The sequence below is a fragment of the Fundulus heteroclitus genome, chromosome 10 (assembly GCF_011125445.2).
Source record: "Fundulus heteroclitus isolate FHET01 chromosome 10, MU-UCD_Fhet_4.1, whole genome shotgun sequence".
NCBI classification, from domain to species: Eukaryota; Metazoa; Chordata; class Actinopteri; order Cyprinodontiformes; family Fundulidae; genus Fundulus; species Fundulus heteroclitus.
Genome location: NC_046370.1, coordinates 2,858,892 through 2,874,592, shown reverse-complemented (window position 1 = coordinate 2,874,592; position 15,701 = coordinate 2,858,892). Strand labels below are relative to the sequence as shown.

The following is a 15,701-nucleotide window of genomic DNA, read 5'->3' as shown; positions in this document are numbered from 1 at the left end:
ATTTTTTTTCATATTTTGGGGTCTTGTAGATAGTGTCAGAGTTTGTTTATGGCCTTTATCTCAACTCCCAAATATTCAAGAGTCAAATTTTCCAAGGAAAACTTTGTTCCAGTTTAGTAAATCATGAAATATTGCAGCAACCACTCTGCCCTTTCTTATGCTTTCTATTTTCAATTAGAAAAATTGTAGTTAGGCGGTACTGATTTATTTAGTACAGGTGATTTATTATTGTCATTCAACCATGTTTCAGTCAGAAGCACAACATCAATACTATGCTCAGTGATTAATTCATGCTTTTGTTAATAACAACCTTATATTTAGCAGAGCCAAGTGACTTGGTGGTTAACAGTTCTTCAGGTTGCTTTAGACAGGGGATTAATTTAAGATTGTAATATAGGCCATTGGATTTAATTTTGCTGGTTTCTATTATTTTTCTTTTAGTGATCCAAAGAGGTGTTCCCCTGTATTGTACAGTTGTTTGGCTAGACGCATTCTGGAGGAACATTCTGGTGTAACGTTAATGTCGGGTACCCTGTTTCAGACTTTAGATACGCAGAGTGGAAGTGATCCTGAGACATCCAACCCAGTTGGTTTTTTTGGAGTAGAACATACCTTTTGGGCACTCAGAAGAGAAGTACCTAGTAATACATGGTGGTCCATTTTCTCACTAAAGTTAAGAAACATCATTCCAGGTGACATAACTTCTGAATTGTCCTGGCCTTAAGGAGAGGCATCCTCTGATAAGCACTGTGGGTTCCCTGCCAATGTTGATTGGGTGGAGGGGGGGGGGTCGAGGAGGGTGGCACAGGGGGCTCTCTCCCTTTTCAGCTTCTTCTCTAAGCTGGAGTTCTGAGAGACGGCCGCTTACCGGTTTGTTTGGAAATTACCTCTTGTTAACAGCACTGAACATATTGGCAGTGAAAAGTCTTTTTCCATCTTGATTTAGGCCAATGCCATTGTGTCTGAAAAGATGATAGTGTCGCTGTACTAGAGTGTGGCTCCAGCTTTGCTTTACGACAGCAGGTGTATCTAACCCAAATAACACTCCTCCGACTTAGCGTAGGGCAAATATCCAATATCCAACCTATAAAAATAATCTTACTGAAAGGACTCACTGAGGGAAAAATTGCCTTGTAAAGCTCCAAATTTGAACTCCCAAAGGGGAACTTTGGAACAGGTTAGTTAATCCTATTTGTAAGCACACATATTACTCCACAGATGAAAAACAACAACCCTTAAACACAATTTAGATATTGAGAAAATCATTATAAGTTTTATTTGATTCAGTTTGACATTTTAAGATCATGCATGTAAACAATAACCAGCTCCCTCTACACATATATATGTGTGTGTGTGTATATATATATATATATATATATATATATATATATATATATATATGTGTGTGTGTGTGTGTGTGTGTGTGTGTGTGTGTGTGTGTGTGTGTGCATCACCAGCTGGTAATAAAAAAATCCCACAAAAGAAACAGAAGGCTAACTTTAACATAAATCCTGCAAATGGTCTGAGGCACAGAAGTGCGACCAGCTGTTGTCAAGAAAAAATTATTCTGTTTTTACCCTGATTAACAGTAAACACCAAAATCCCTGAAATTGACTCTAACTAACATAAATCATAAGTTTTGATGGATTTTAAATCATGATACTTATTTCACCTCAGTATAGCAAAATTCTGGTCATCAGCAAACTGACAATCAAGGTAATAGTTGATGTCAAATAGCCTGAAGCACCATTTCTGTAGATCAGTCCACCTGTAACGAACACAAATATAAAGATTTTTTCAATCTATTGCAACATGATATTTGGGGTTACTAAGCAATCAAAGTTAGAGAGAACTTTACCAGTCGTCTGTCTTTTCCCGAGGACTAGTGGTCCTAGTGATAGACTTCCTGAGTCATGGTAAGATACGTCTCTCCGGAAGCGGCTGTGATGACCCGGATAGCAATCCTGTAAAAAAGCAAAAGCAAAACAATAACATTAGAGGCTTTGGAGGGTGCACAATTTTATTATGTGATTTAGCCACACCAAGCCCGTAATGATTCTCACAGCTGTGCAGGTGTTGTTTCTCAAAAGACACAAGTGAACATTGCAGTGCAGGTAGATCTCTGTGTGGTTGGTAAAAGTGAACATCCTGAAGGAGAAACGTGCCGCAGTGGAGACACCGTTCTGAATCATCTCTACGGTTCCATCTTCTGGATTGGGGCACCTGTGAAACAGAAACAAGTCAGGAGTTAAAATTTGAAGCAGGCAGTTATGTAACAAGATAGAGTTATAAAGATGACAGATGTTCTCATTTACTGTGAAATAATGAGATCCCAGCGGACGGGGTAGTTTGCTTGGTTGACCGGCGTGGCCCAGCAAGAATCCAGGACTGTAGAAAACTGCCGCTGATCCACTCCCTCCGTTCGCACCTCCACATAAAACATCTCATCAACTTCCATTTCTATGTTTCTGTTAGTGCTGAGGGGGATTTGGAAGCCCTCATCCTCATAGGGGATCATTCTCATTTGATACGATCCAGTGCCAACAGGAAGTTTCCTCCTCAAAATGCTGCAGAATAAACATTCAGTGTGACCACCTAGTTTTACACATTTGACAGTTTGACTAAACTAATGTAGTTTATTGGACTAGATTATAAATAATCCATAGCTGGTTGAAACAGAAGCAAGAACTGGAAAAAATGGAAAAGCTTGCCAAAAAAAAGAAAATTGTATTATCACCTCTCCACAGGATTGATGCCCACAGACATTGACAGGGCCTGAGTCAGAGGGTAAACACAGCAGAAACTTAGATGAAGGTTCCTCTGACGACTGATCAGTCCTCCATGAGTATCCACATCACCCTGAATGGTGTTCTCATACATGAAGTGAGTTCCATTGCTCTAAACAGCAAAATTAAAACAAGATTGTTAGTTGAGTGTTGCAACAGATTTTAAGTTCTAAGGAAGATGTTCCAATTCCCTAACTATACCCTCAGAGTTGTCCCACACAGATGTCCATCATTGTCAAAGTGGAACACGAGTCGTCCGTCCTGGATTGTCCCATTGCAAGATTCATCTCGGAGGTGGGGAGCACTGGAGTGAAAGCCTGCTTCAAACAGCTGGCAGCGAGAGATCGACATTGTGCCTGAACTGCTGCTGCATGTGATATTTGAGTCTGTTCACCAGAGATAGAAAGATTATGAGGTTCAGTGGGGCCATTATAACTCTGCACCAGTTATCCTGTCACTTATATATAGATGATCTTCGGGTCTACTTATTTCTGAAGCCAGGTGGCAGTAATGCTCTCATTCTCTATTGGATTGCATTCTTGCGGTCAAAAATGGTTGGGCTAGAATTTCATTTTTTTAGTCATACAAAAGATTTGAATGTATTTAATATGGTGGCAACACCAATCCATATGTCAGTGCTTACTTTTAACCAGAAGAACACTTAAGCGTAACATTTGGTAACGATTTTACATTTAAAAAAGCAAATTGACTCTGTGGTCCAGACCAGCTTCCTTTGGACTTTCGTACTATCACCGAGCAGTGCACCAATGGTAAAGTACCAGCTTACAAATCATGTTTTATTGTGATCAAACAATTAATGTAATCAATGCATTTTTTTCTATTGCAGCGCTACAGTAGAAAAAAGAAAAAGTTTTAAAGCTATCCCCCTTACCATAGCTCTCATTGTTGGGTCTATGGTGGTGCTCATCACAGAAACAGCCGTACACACCATCTTTCTTACCACACCACTCATACTCTGCACAGTCCAGCTGTTCACAGGGGTCAGTCTCAGCTGAGTAAAATATATCAGAAAGAGTGGAGATAATATGAAAATATGAACATTTCAAATGACCAATCAAAAGACTCCACTTAACTAAACAAAGCATACCACAATGCAAAGGAGAACGCCAGTCTGGGATGTTTAGACCCAAAACAGTGCAGGTTTTCTCATAAGCAGAGACAGCAGAACACAGCATGCCATTGGCTGGTGTGTAGAGGCAGAGATCATAAACACAGGAAGTAAAATATGGCTGCGGGTCAGAGTGCAGGTGACAGGAACTGAACGGGCCGCTGGTGTTGGTGATGACTCTGCAGAGTTCAGTGTATTCTTCTATAAAGCGGCAGTCACTTAAACCATCGCTACTTCTGTCATCAGTGGATCCACATCTAGAAAATGTGTTAAACTGATTTTAGAGACGACTTAATTTTTCAAAAAAGGTTTGTAGTTGTTGAGGTTTTTAGGGGAAATGCAGAAAACTGGACTCTGAGCTCACCCTTCTTGGCTTGTCTCTGATTTCCAGCTCTGACCAAATTGATTGTCGTTTTCGGCCAACATACCGTTGGGCAAAACTTTGTCATCAGTAGGATCGCCGTTGAAGTTCCCACACATTCCAGTGACTCTGTTCTGATACTGGCGACCCATCCTGACCAGTAAAGTACTGTAGCCATCAAACTGGACTATGACATCAACTGCATCAAACACTATGTAACTTCCCTGCCTCATCACCTGACCTAAGGTTCCTGCAGTGGTGGGAAGAGAAACCTCCGCTCCATTTAACTGTGATGATGAGAGTTCAGAGAGTTAGACAGAGGATTCAAACACATGTAAAATTATATTTCTAAAACTGTTTATGTAAAACAAAGTTTACCTTCACTCTCTTGTTAGGTCCAAGCCTGACATGAACACTTTCTGGAGAATTTGAGAGGTATATATCAACTGATGACACGAATGACACAAGGTTGTTTCCCCTGTGTTTGTTGGTGGCCACTACTTTATATTGAGTTTCATTGTTTCTGTGACTCAAGCTCTCAGTTATGACGTAAGAGCACGAGCCCTGAAAATGAGCCAGGGCTCCGTCGAAGGTGATGTAATGCGGGTCACCCCATACGGTACAGGTAGACATTGCGTCATAACAGCCCAGCTGACCGTCTCTGATGGTGCACTCTTGTGCAGGAGTGCATGATGAAGGATAACACTGCAGGACATTGGGTGCGTGACATTCACAGCGCTGGGAGCATCCGTCTGTCCAAAAGGACTCACCAGCCTGCAATGTGAAAAAAAACAATGTATTAAATGGTGTAACAATTTGAAAAAAATAAGCTCAAGGGAAGAAGGAAAGCAGTTAATAAGAAAGTTTGAAAAACTGCATCATGCAGAAGCGGGTTGATGATTAGCCCATGTCAAGTTTCCACTCCTTCCTGTCAGCTAAGGATCTTTTAATTTCCCAACTGGGTTCCAAAAATAAACTTTTGTAACCTGTGCCCATATTTGCAAAGAATCCTAAGACTAAAAGTAGCTCTTTGTGACGTAATGTTTGGAAAAATCTTGGTGTGATTGCAGTTTTATCCAGAGTTAAGACACCGTGTTCCAGCTTAATGTGTTGCAGTCTCCTTGCTAGTTTCTGATGTCATGGAGAGGAAGACACATGTCCTGAAGAAGCATGCAGCCTGCCTGTTGAGCATGCTGAAAAATGGATTGTCTTTTTTTTTGTTTATTTGCTCCATCAAATGCCCCCAAAGGACTAAATCACATCTGCTACACATGTTTTTTTTTTCCATATAGGGATGAATCCTGAAAACAGTGATATTCATGCTTTGTTTAGGGATGTAGAACTGAAGGTAAGATGAAGCAGCTGTTGCTGTGCAATTTCTTACTTTATTTTTTGCATGTTTCTTGGAACCGCCCACTTTGTGTGATGATTCTGGCACTGGAGCTGACCCTGCTCTCTATCATCACACCTGCTCATTCTCCACCTCTCCGCAATCAACCTTCACTGGCTCCACCTGTCTCCAGCTGCATAAAATGCCCGTCCTTGTCAGTCTCCAGTGCCAGATCGTCTTGTGCCAACCACCGACTACTTTCCAGCACCTATCCAGAGAACCTGTCTGTCTGTCTGCTCGTTACCAACCTGATCTGCCTTCTGACTCCTGAGTTTGCCGAAGCCCTGTCTGAACCAGCCTGTTTATAACCCGTTCCTCCTGGACTGTTTCCCCGTGCACCGAGCCTGGACCAAACCGGAAGCTGATCTTGGACACCCCTGTCTGTACCGCCGCTGGATTCTGGATTCCCCGTGAACGGACCTGGACTGCCCTTGGATTCACGCCCCCCTGGATTGCCCCATTCGGACTCTGCCTGCCAGCCGCAGTTTGCCCCGGAGCTGTCTCCCAGCCAGCGCTCGTTCAGGTTAGTGATTCAGCCTTTCTAACCCATCACGTCAGACTCCGCTGATCACTAACCTGTTCCCTTCTCTTCAGAGGACTGCCAGACGGTTAGCGCATGCTACGCACCCCTGAAGCCGCACTCTACCTCCCTCTTAACAAACAAGTTTCAAAATGCCACTGACCTGTTTCGGGTTGTCATTGGGGTCCGATTCCCGTTCGTAACACTTTGATGGCATTTTTCAATATGTATCAGGGGACGAGGTTGAGCCTTTTCATCGGGGTAAGTTACACTTTAAATACTAATTCCCGTTAGTTTGTACGTAAAAGAAATTAGGCAATTTTACGGTTGGTTTTCTCTTAAATTTTTGGTTGGAAGGTAGTTACAAGATACCATATTAATGTTTATTCAAGCACCGGTCCACTGGTACAGATCAACATAGTATAGTATAAAACTGGATATTTAGTTTTATTGGTAATGTAAGCCAAGTTATACTTGTCTATAAAATATTACATGGTTTGGCTCCGCCTCCTCTGCAGGATTTTGTCCACCTAAAACACAGTGTGGGTACACAAGCCCCCAGCAGATGGGACTGTGACTGGCTCCTGGTTAATCAGATCTGCAGTCACAGTGTCGACACATAGTGGATTTTAAAAATAATACTTTATATCTGAACTGTCTGTGTTAATGTCTGCACTAATTGTCCTTTTTTGTCTGCTGATATACTAATGCATTTTATTGGCATTGTCTATTACTTTTTTCCTTTGTCTTTTCAGTGTGTGGCCTTCCATTTTGTAAATATCAAACTGTTTTAGGACTACAGATGAAAATTTGCCTCTATGGCTAACTCTGACATATTTACATTTGGATGTCATTAACCCATGTTAATTAATATGCATTGTCCCATTTCAAATAAATAAATCCTAAATTCATGGTTGATTGTTATTAATAATGAACATGCTTTTATTTTTTTTACATAATACGTTAGAGACTTTACAAATAACTGTTTAGTTACTAGAAAATTTGTTTGCATAGAATAAATACAGAAGCAGCTAAGTTCAAACATAAGCTGTACAGTTGCGTCAGCAGAGTGAAGTCATTATCAACAATCTGATTCTGTTTTCACAGAAGAAATGCACTTTGTAAGTAAATGGAGATGTACACACCAATCAATACCTCTGTCTTCCCATCGACTAAGACTAACATATAACTGATGAATGTAAAACCTTCGGGTACCAAGGAGTTGTTGCTATGATGTCACATAAGGAGTATTTGAGGTGCTACTTTAAAATAGACCCACAAGTTTGCATGAAACTCAAAAGTTATGAATGAACCTATCAGATTTTCACATTGTTTGAAGGCATAGGATTTTAACACATCTACAGTTCTAAACGTGAGCATAATAATAAACAAAAAGCATGTCTGAATATTCTCTCATTTAGCAAACAGAAATCATTTTGGTAATACTAAGTGACCTAAAAGATGAAAAGGTTGTGAGAAAGAAATATCACTGTATCTTTTTATTGAGTATGTCTAAATATATTTGTGTGGATGGCATAAATGCATTATATAAGTGTTTTATGGCATTTACAGAAGAGTTCAAATTTTCTGCACTTGAAAACCTTGATGAAACAGAAAAAAGTAACTTAAAATGGCCTACATTGAGGTAGAAGCCTTCATACTGGCAGCCACAGCTCTCCACAGGGACACAGCTTGTTCCACTCCTGGAAAAACCGTCATCACAGAAACATCCCTCGGAGCAAACATGGTCACACATAGCATCAATGCTGCTGGCACAGGTGTGGCCACAGTCTGTTCCACACAGCTCATAATGACTGTTGGCTGGGCAGTCAATTCCTTTATATGTCAGGAAAAAAGAAAAATCTCTATGAATGTAATATATCTCTATACGCTACATCTCTAGAGACTTTTGAACAAAACACTTGTTTAATTTATTACTTTAACAGCACAGAGCCTTCTATACTCACTGCAGGTGGTGTTTTGTCTCCAAGGGTAGATTTGGACATTAGCAGACTGACAGGCACTGACGTACGTTTCAAGAGCCCTGCAGAGAAGATCACTGCCTCGATTTCCCGACACGCAGACATCAAAGACGCAGTCATTGAAATATGGTGCTGGATCCACCTCCTCGTGGCAGAAGCTGAAGGGGCCGTCAGCTGCCTGGATCACCTCACATTGGGACCTGGCAGTTTGATCATTGTTGCATCGTGGGCATGAGGAACCACAGCCGTCACTGCAGGTGTAGTTACCAGGAACCTTCCAGGCTGCCCCGAAGGTGTCTGGACTGTTGACCATGGCTCCACTTGGTGTGTGGAAGTCGTCATTTGGATTTCCATTGAAATTTCCACAAAGTCCACACACTTTTCCTCTGATAATCATAACATACACTGAATGAGATTTTAAATATCTATGTCTCTAAGTGATGTTTGATTTAGAGGACATGAAAGAGTTAGACAAAATATGAAAGTACTAAAACAAAATCACATGAAAGGATAAAACATATCTAAATAGAATTTTCAATAGGTAGCTAGTTGGCAACATTGAAATCCAAGGCTATGGGCTTTTAACGATAAATAAACAAAACAAAAAAAAAAGAATTGAAAAGTTTATATAAGAGTTACCTGTAGTTTGGAGGTACAGAAATGGTGACTGTGTAAAGTCCATCATACATGACACTCAGTCCAAAGTTTGCATTGACAAATGTTCGGGATCCACTTCCAAAAATAGACAGACTTCCATTGAAAACAACTGGCAGGTTTCTGGTGATTCCATTCACCTGTGGGTACAAAGGTGTTTTCTGGATTAACAACAAATAAAACTGGACTACGACCAAATGCTAGCTATTTAAGAACCAAATCTTGTTGTAATATACCATAAACAAACATTTTGCCTTTTAAAAGTACTTTGCATTTTCAACTGTTACTACAGTTTTAAACCTCTTGAGCAAACCTCTATTAGAAAACACTTGACTTACCTCCACTGTACCTCTGCTGCCTCTAGACATATGCACTTGATAGCCCAAGACATCAACAAAAACCTCAGCTGTGATGGAAACTGGCAACCCCCTCCATGGTTCGTTCTTTGCTTTCACAGAGAATTGATGCAGTCCATCAGTCTCATTACAAACTGCTGCCAGAACATAGCGGCAGGTTCCCTGGAAGTCATAGAGCTTGCCATCAAAGGTGAGGTAGTGAGGATCTCCAGAGGCAGAGCAGGTGCCGTGAGGGTTGGGATGGCAGCCAAATTCCCCTGCCATAACTTGGCAGGACTCCTGAGGCCCACATGCACTGGGGGAACACTGGACTAAACCAGTTACACCATTACATGTGCAAAAGCTCTGACATTCTTCACCGTTCCAGAACTGTTCACCAGCTTGCCGATAGCGTCCTTCATGATAACAACCGCATGATGTTGGTGGCACACATTGGTTACCATTGAGGACAAATCCACTATCGCACTGGCACCCCTCCTGGCACTGAGTGTCACAGGTGAAGGGGAAAGAGAGGCTGGGGCAGGAAGATGGACATGAACTTCCACAAAGTTCATAGTGGCTGTTTGAAGGACAGGTTAGTTCTGGATGACAAAAAGGAACAAGTTAACTTAAAAGTAAAAAGAAATGTGTTAATTTCTAAGGATTCTTTATCGAAAGGGTTACTAGAACTTACCACAGCCAGTTGCATTCCTCCACTGTCCCAGAGAAAGTCCTTTATGTTGACACATAAGTGCATAATCTCGTAGGATATCACATAATGTTGATGCTGGATCTCTGGACCTCTGGAGGATTTCTACACATGCATCTACCTGCAGTTCTGGGTCCACTGCACCCCAACAGTTTGTAAATGGCCCAGTGTTTGAACTAAGAACTCCACAGTATTCACTGGAACTGAAATTGGTTGCAGAGTTACGATATCTGCTTTCCACACAGTGATCTGCCAAGGAACCAGTTCGCCAACTGTCCCCAAACTGTTGAGAATCACTGACCAGAGTGCCATTGGGTGTACGAAACTCATCACCTGGGTCATCATTGTAGTTTCCACAAAGTCCACCTAATGATCCACTGTAGACACTTGGTGAAGTGATGGCCACAAAGTGAGGCCAGACAGTCTGCAGAGTTACACCAAAGGTTGTGCGAAGGATGATGCTGTGAGTGCTGCTTTGGAAGATGTGGATTCTGTTGGACCCAGAGCTGAAAGGCAGTCTGATCAGCTGACCATCAACCTTAAAGCATGAACAAATACTTTAATATATTTTTTTAATTTAGCATTTTTTAAATAGTAGAGAAATCTTTCAAAACTTTTAAGTCTTACACAAAAAAAGTTGCATTCAATTTATTCATTGATCGCATGCTGGTGTTGCAGGCTGCAACACCAGCGCAAGTTTGCTGTTTATGATTTTTTATTTTTAGTTAGTCAACTTTCATCAAACATGAAATTTTATGGAATAAAATTGATGTTTTTGCTTTTTTGTTGTTTTATCTGTAGAAAATTATTTCAGTCACTCACCTTAACAGTGCTACTACTTGCCAGCTCAATGGCAACTTGTGTTCCCTCTGCCTCAAACTTTAGCACATTGGAAAAACTCTCCAACCCTTTTGGAACTTTTTCCAGAGTTACCATGAAGTGTGAGTGATTAGAAGATCCCATGACGTTGGCAAGTGTCAAGCGACATGCTCCTGGGTACTGGTACATCAGTCCATCAAACGTATGATATGATCCTGGGCCTCTGATCCAACACGTTGCAAAGCTGTTCGGTGTGCATCCTCTTTCTCCATCCTGCACCCTGCAAGACTCATGCTGACCACAGCTATAAGGGCTGCAAGTCATGGAGCCATAACTGCATCTACAGCGCCTCCCACAGTCTTCGTCCAGTATGACAGTTTGTCCTGAGCGGTAGTAACGGCCCTCAAAGCTGCAGCCGCAGTCAGCATGAAGGACACAGACGCCACCACTCAAGAGGTAGCCGGAATCGCAGACACAGCTCTCCTGATGAGGGAGGGGGCAATTTTGAGTGGAATTAGGGTTGACACAAGTGGGTGGACATCCTGTCGCTTGGGCCTCATAGTGACTATTGGCTGGGCAGGGGATTTCTAAACACAAGAAGCATTTATGCTTATATTTCCAAACAGGTCTTTTATTTCAAAATAATTTCAACTGACTGATACATACCACAGAAGCCAGAACTTCGCCAGGTTCCAGGCTGGATACCATTTTGTTGACACTGACTTGAATAGACATTTAGAGCTTGGCACAGAATGGGCTGATATCCTCCGCCAACACACAGATCGTACACACAGCTGTCCACAAAAGATCCTGGAGGGAGCTGTTGATGGCATGCTGCAAATGGTCCTGTTCTGTTTTGAAGAATACCACAGTGGGCATCATTTCTGTATAGTGCGTTCTGATATGTTGTGCAGCCAGCACAGGCCAAACCTCCACACTGAGCCTCACAGCCAGGCTCATCATCTCCAGATGCTTTCCAGCTGTTGGCAAAATCCACATCAGAGCTCACCACTTCACCTTGACGGGTTCTAAAGTCATCTCCAGGACGATTATTGAAGTCACCACAGAGCCCACATGTGTTATTCTGGTAGGTGTAGGGCACACTGATTCTGACATATGAATACATGTCATAGGACACCATCACTCCAAAGTCAGTGCTGACGATGACAGAGAAACCAGACTGATAAACCTGGATCGTGCCATTTCTGAGGGAAAATGGAGCTGTTGCAAAGTTTCCATTAACCTGTAAACATGGCAACAGAAAAATTGTTACACTTATAAACATAAAAAATAATCAGCATATTATTTATGTAAGTAAGAAAGTCCTGTTACCTTAGCCTCACCATAACGTCCTTTAACAAGCTCAATAGTTTCATTGTAGGCAAAAACTTTGACCAGCCGTGTCCAAGAAACATGAGTGCTGCCACGATGCTCATTCTTTCCCTCCACTCTATAGTAGGGTAGACCATTCTGACACTGCTCAGAAAGAACATAAGTGCATGTGCCTTGAAAGTGAAACACTGCGTTGTCAAAGGTGTAGTAATGTGGATCCCCACTGATGGTGCAGGTCCGTCTATGCACTGTCTGACAGGAGAACTGAAAGGAAGATGGCCGACAGATTTGGGAAAAGGAGCAGGGGTCATTGTAGCATTGCAGTCCTGCTCTGGTACAGGTGCACTTCTGTGCACAGGTGCTGTCTCTCCAGAAAGAGTCGCCAAGTTGAACAGGTTGACCTTGAAGCAAAACAAGGAACAATGGTCATTTGAAGGCTTTGATTCTATCTAACAAACTGATTTAATATTACATTACTTTGAGTTTGAATAAGTTTTTGGTCTTTCTAATACCCCAATTAGAATGATCTAAAAGAAATTAAAAAGTTAAAGAGAAGAATACAAATGAAGAACTGTCCAGTGTTTAGCAGTTATTCTAACTGTTCTACCACATGACTCAGACTGGAGTTGTCCCGTACTCCCCCCAAGACATGTACTTATTATTATAAAGAAGTACCTTCAGTTACACTCTGCTCTTACCATTGAAAGTGCAGCCTCTTGAACCATGATCTACGCGGAAGACCCAGCGACCAGGTACGTTGACGTTACTATCGAGGCTAAAAGCAGAGTTGCTTCCAGATGCATTATTAGTCATTGACCCAGGTATGCTGAAGTGGTGAGAGGAACTGATCGTGTCATATCCAGCCTGGAAATTACATGTGCACAGATAGATACATTTCCTTTATACTTCAGAAAAATACGCACTGGGTAGAACCAAGACAAGGCAAAAAAAGCATGTTATTATGTGCATTCATTTGGGTCGCTCAAACCTGTATCAACCTTGATGTAGTTGCTAGGGACCCGTAGTTCATCAGCACAAATGAGTATTGCCCATTGGTGGTCAAGACGGCCTGAAAGGTTGTTCGCTGAGGAAAATTTACTTTTAGAAATTAATGAGCAGATTCAACATAATTTATCTTATTTCATTTTACATCAAATATAGAATCATTTTCAGCATATCACTTACTGTTCCAGTCATTGGATAATAGGCAACCTCGTGCCATGTAGCAATAAAGACCCAGTTGGCATTAAAGTTAAGGGCTGGGAAGTAGGCATTGATGTCCTGCGTAACTTGCTGGAGAATAGAGCCGCTTGTGTACTGAACATAATAGATGTCACCATTGCCTCTGTTGTCTAAATCAGTCCAGTACGGAGCAATGATGTCTCTGCCTCCATACATCGGAAACTGTTGAGGAGAATAGCTATACCATGATGAATCAAAGGTCAGATGTCCGTTATGATTTACCTAAAAAAAGAAAAAAAAAATCAAATTAGTCATTATTTACTTACTTTATTTTAATGTTTGTATTTTGTCTTCACAATTAAAAAGAAAATTGACTTGAAGTATAACGAAAAATGGTAAACATACGTAAATCTGAGAGTAGTGCTGGCCAAAAAAGTTAAAGCTTCGGAGGAGTGAAATTTGAGGGGAGCTTCCATCATCTGATTGAGAGCTTGTTGTTCCTCCAATTGGGTAGAGGGGTCCTAAAACGTACAAGAGACATCAACTGGTTAAATCGGAATCGGATTGTATTTTTGGATTACAACAGCAGACGAGAAGCTTTACTGTTCCAAACTATTTGTTACAGAACTCTATCCAAAGGTAAAGTCAGAGCTCACAGTGAACTCCCCCAATCCTACTTAAAGGACAGGGACTTTTTGTGTCAGTACGTAACTTTACATCAGAGATGACAAAGATTACCCAAGGGTCCATCCTAGGTCTCCTCTTATTCAATATCTACATCCTCCCTCTAGCTCAGATCATATAAAAACAACTAAATCAGCTACCATAACTATGGAGACGACACACAGCTCTACATCACCATGTCACCAGGTGACTATGAACCCATTCAAGTGCTGGGTAAATGCTTAGAAGAAATCAATGATTGCATGTGCAAAAAATGTTTACAGTTAATTAAAAAGAAAAACTGAAGAAAAAAAATTGGACCAATAGATGAGCAATCAAAAGTTAGTCCACAGCTTCAGCTAGTAACCACTGATCAGGCCCAAAGTCTAGGTAAAGTGACTTTAACCTCCAAAAGCATCTAAACACAATTACAAACTCAGCCTTCTATCACCCAAAGAACATTCCCAGGATTAAAGGACTAATGTCTCAGCAGGATCTGGAAAAACTTATTTGTGCTATTGTTTTTAGTCAAATCGACTACTGCAACTGTGTTTTCTCAGGTCTGCAAAAAAGGTAAATCAGACAACTGCAGTTGATCCAGAACGCTGCTGCCCGCATTCTCACTAAGACTAAGAAACTGAAACCCTGAGTTCCTCCAAATCAAGGTCCAAAACCTTCTTTAGACCTGCCTTTAAATGTTGAGGTTTATAGTCCAATTTGTCTTATACTGTATCTGACCTGCTGCTACTATTCCAATGCAATGTGCTTGTGTCTGCAATGTTTTTCCTGTCCCTGCAGTGCTTTCTTTCCTCTGTATTTTTTCATGTGCAGCACTTTGAATAGTCTTGTTACTGAGCAGTGCTTTATAAGTAAACTTGCCTTGCCATTCACGTAGGTATGTAAATGGATGGATGGATGGATTAATAGATAGATAGATAGATAGATAGATAGATAGATAGATAGATAGATAGATAGATAGATAGATAGATAGATAGATAGATAGATAGATAGATAGATAGATAGATAGATAGATAGATAGATCGATCTATCTATAGTTTATCTTGTACAAATAAAACATTAGATAGAAAAAATCGATAGCTTACCTGCATTCTGAGTCATCATTCCACCTACAAAAACAAATAATTGAATATAACATTAATGTGCCGTGCTGTGGATCCTGCTGCTGTGCTCTGGTCTCCAAGAACTCTCCGGGCCGTCAGCTCCTGCTCTCATCTACACCCCTGTTCCAGTTGAGTCCTGCCTCTCTGGTTTCTTCATCCACCATTCCATCTACCTTTCAATAAACTCTCAATTTTAGCTCCGTGTGTGGGGTTCTGAGTTCTTTGAAGACACATCCTGACACGCATAGCTTCAGAAAATGGACTTGTGTTGGTACTTTTCCTTTTAGGTCTCAGTGCTGCATTTGATACAGTTAATCACAGTATACTCCTAGAAGGACTTATCTATCTACATACTGTAGGGATTAGCGGGAAAGCATTAATCAAAGCAGACTGGTTTAAATCTTTTCTGTCTGACAGTTTCAAGTTTATCCATGTTAATAATAAATCTTCGAACTCCAGGGATACTTGTGGAGTACTACAGGGTTCAGTCCTGTAGCCAATTTTCTTTATTGTATACATGCTCCCGATTGGTAAAATTATCAGACAGCATGGAATTAAATTACACTGTTATGCTGATGACACTCAGCTATATTTATCCATAAATCCTGAAGAATCTAATTGATTACTTAGACTACAATATCTTAATGACGTCAAAACCTGAATGGCTTCAAATTTTCTGCGTTTAAATTTTGAAAAGGCTGTAATCTTTGGACCAGAG

At 41.0% G+C, this 15,701-nt stretch overlaps 1 protein-coding gene across 1 annotated transcript; it reads right to left on the bottom strand.

Annotated features, from left to right (window-relative positions):
- Positions 1–1,430: 1,430 nt before the first annotated feature.
- LOC105922298 (alpha-tectorin) lies at positions 1,431–14,981 on the bottom strand. Its single transcript, XM_036142572.1, has 23 exons — positions 14,966–14,981; positions 13,605–13,720; positions 13,203–13,481; positions 13,006–13,101; positions 12,716–12,881; positions 12,018–12,418; positions 11,352–11,928; positions 10,689–11,272; positions 9,852–10,404; positions 9,161–9,759; positions 8,808–8,962; positions 8,154–8,554; positions 7,826–8,022; positions 4,655–5,050; positions 4,280–4,563; positions 3,895–4,172; positions 3,679–3,798; positions 2,988–3,172; positions 2,738–2,898; positions 2,316–2,567; positions 2,064–2,223; positions 1,859–1,964; positions 1,431–1,768 (listed from the first exon to the last, which is right to left on the bottom strand). The coding sequence occupies exons 1-23, from the start codon at positions 14,979–14,981 to the stop codon at positions 1,674–1,676; spliced, it is 6,177 nt and encodes a 2,058-aa protein (XP_035998465.1). The 3' UTR covers positions 1,431–1,673.
- Between the last annotated feature and the right edge of the window lie 720 nt (positions 14,982–15,701).

Coding starts and splice junctions, on each gene's coding strand:
- LOC105922298 (XM_036142572.1), bottom strand. Junction 8,023..8,153: donor GAGACAAAACACCACCTGCA/GTGAGTATAGAA, acceptor TGACATATAAAG/GAATTGACTGCCCAGCCAAC. Junction 1,769..1,858: donor CGGGAAAAGACAGACGACTG/GTAAAGTTCTCT, acceptor TGTTCGTTACAG/GTGGACTGATCTACAGAAAT.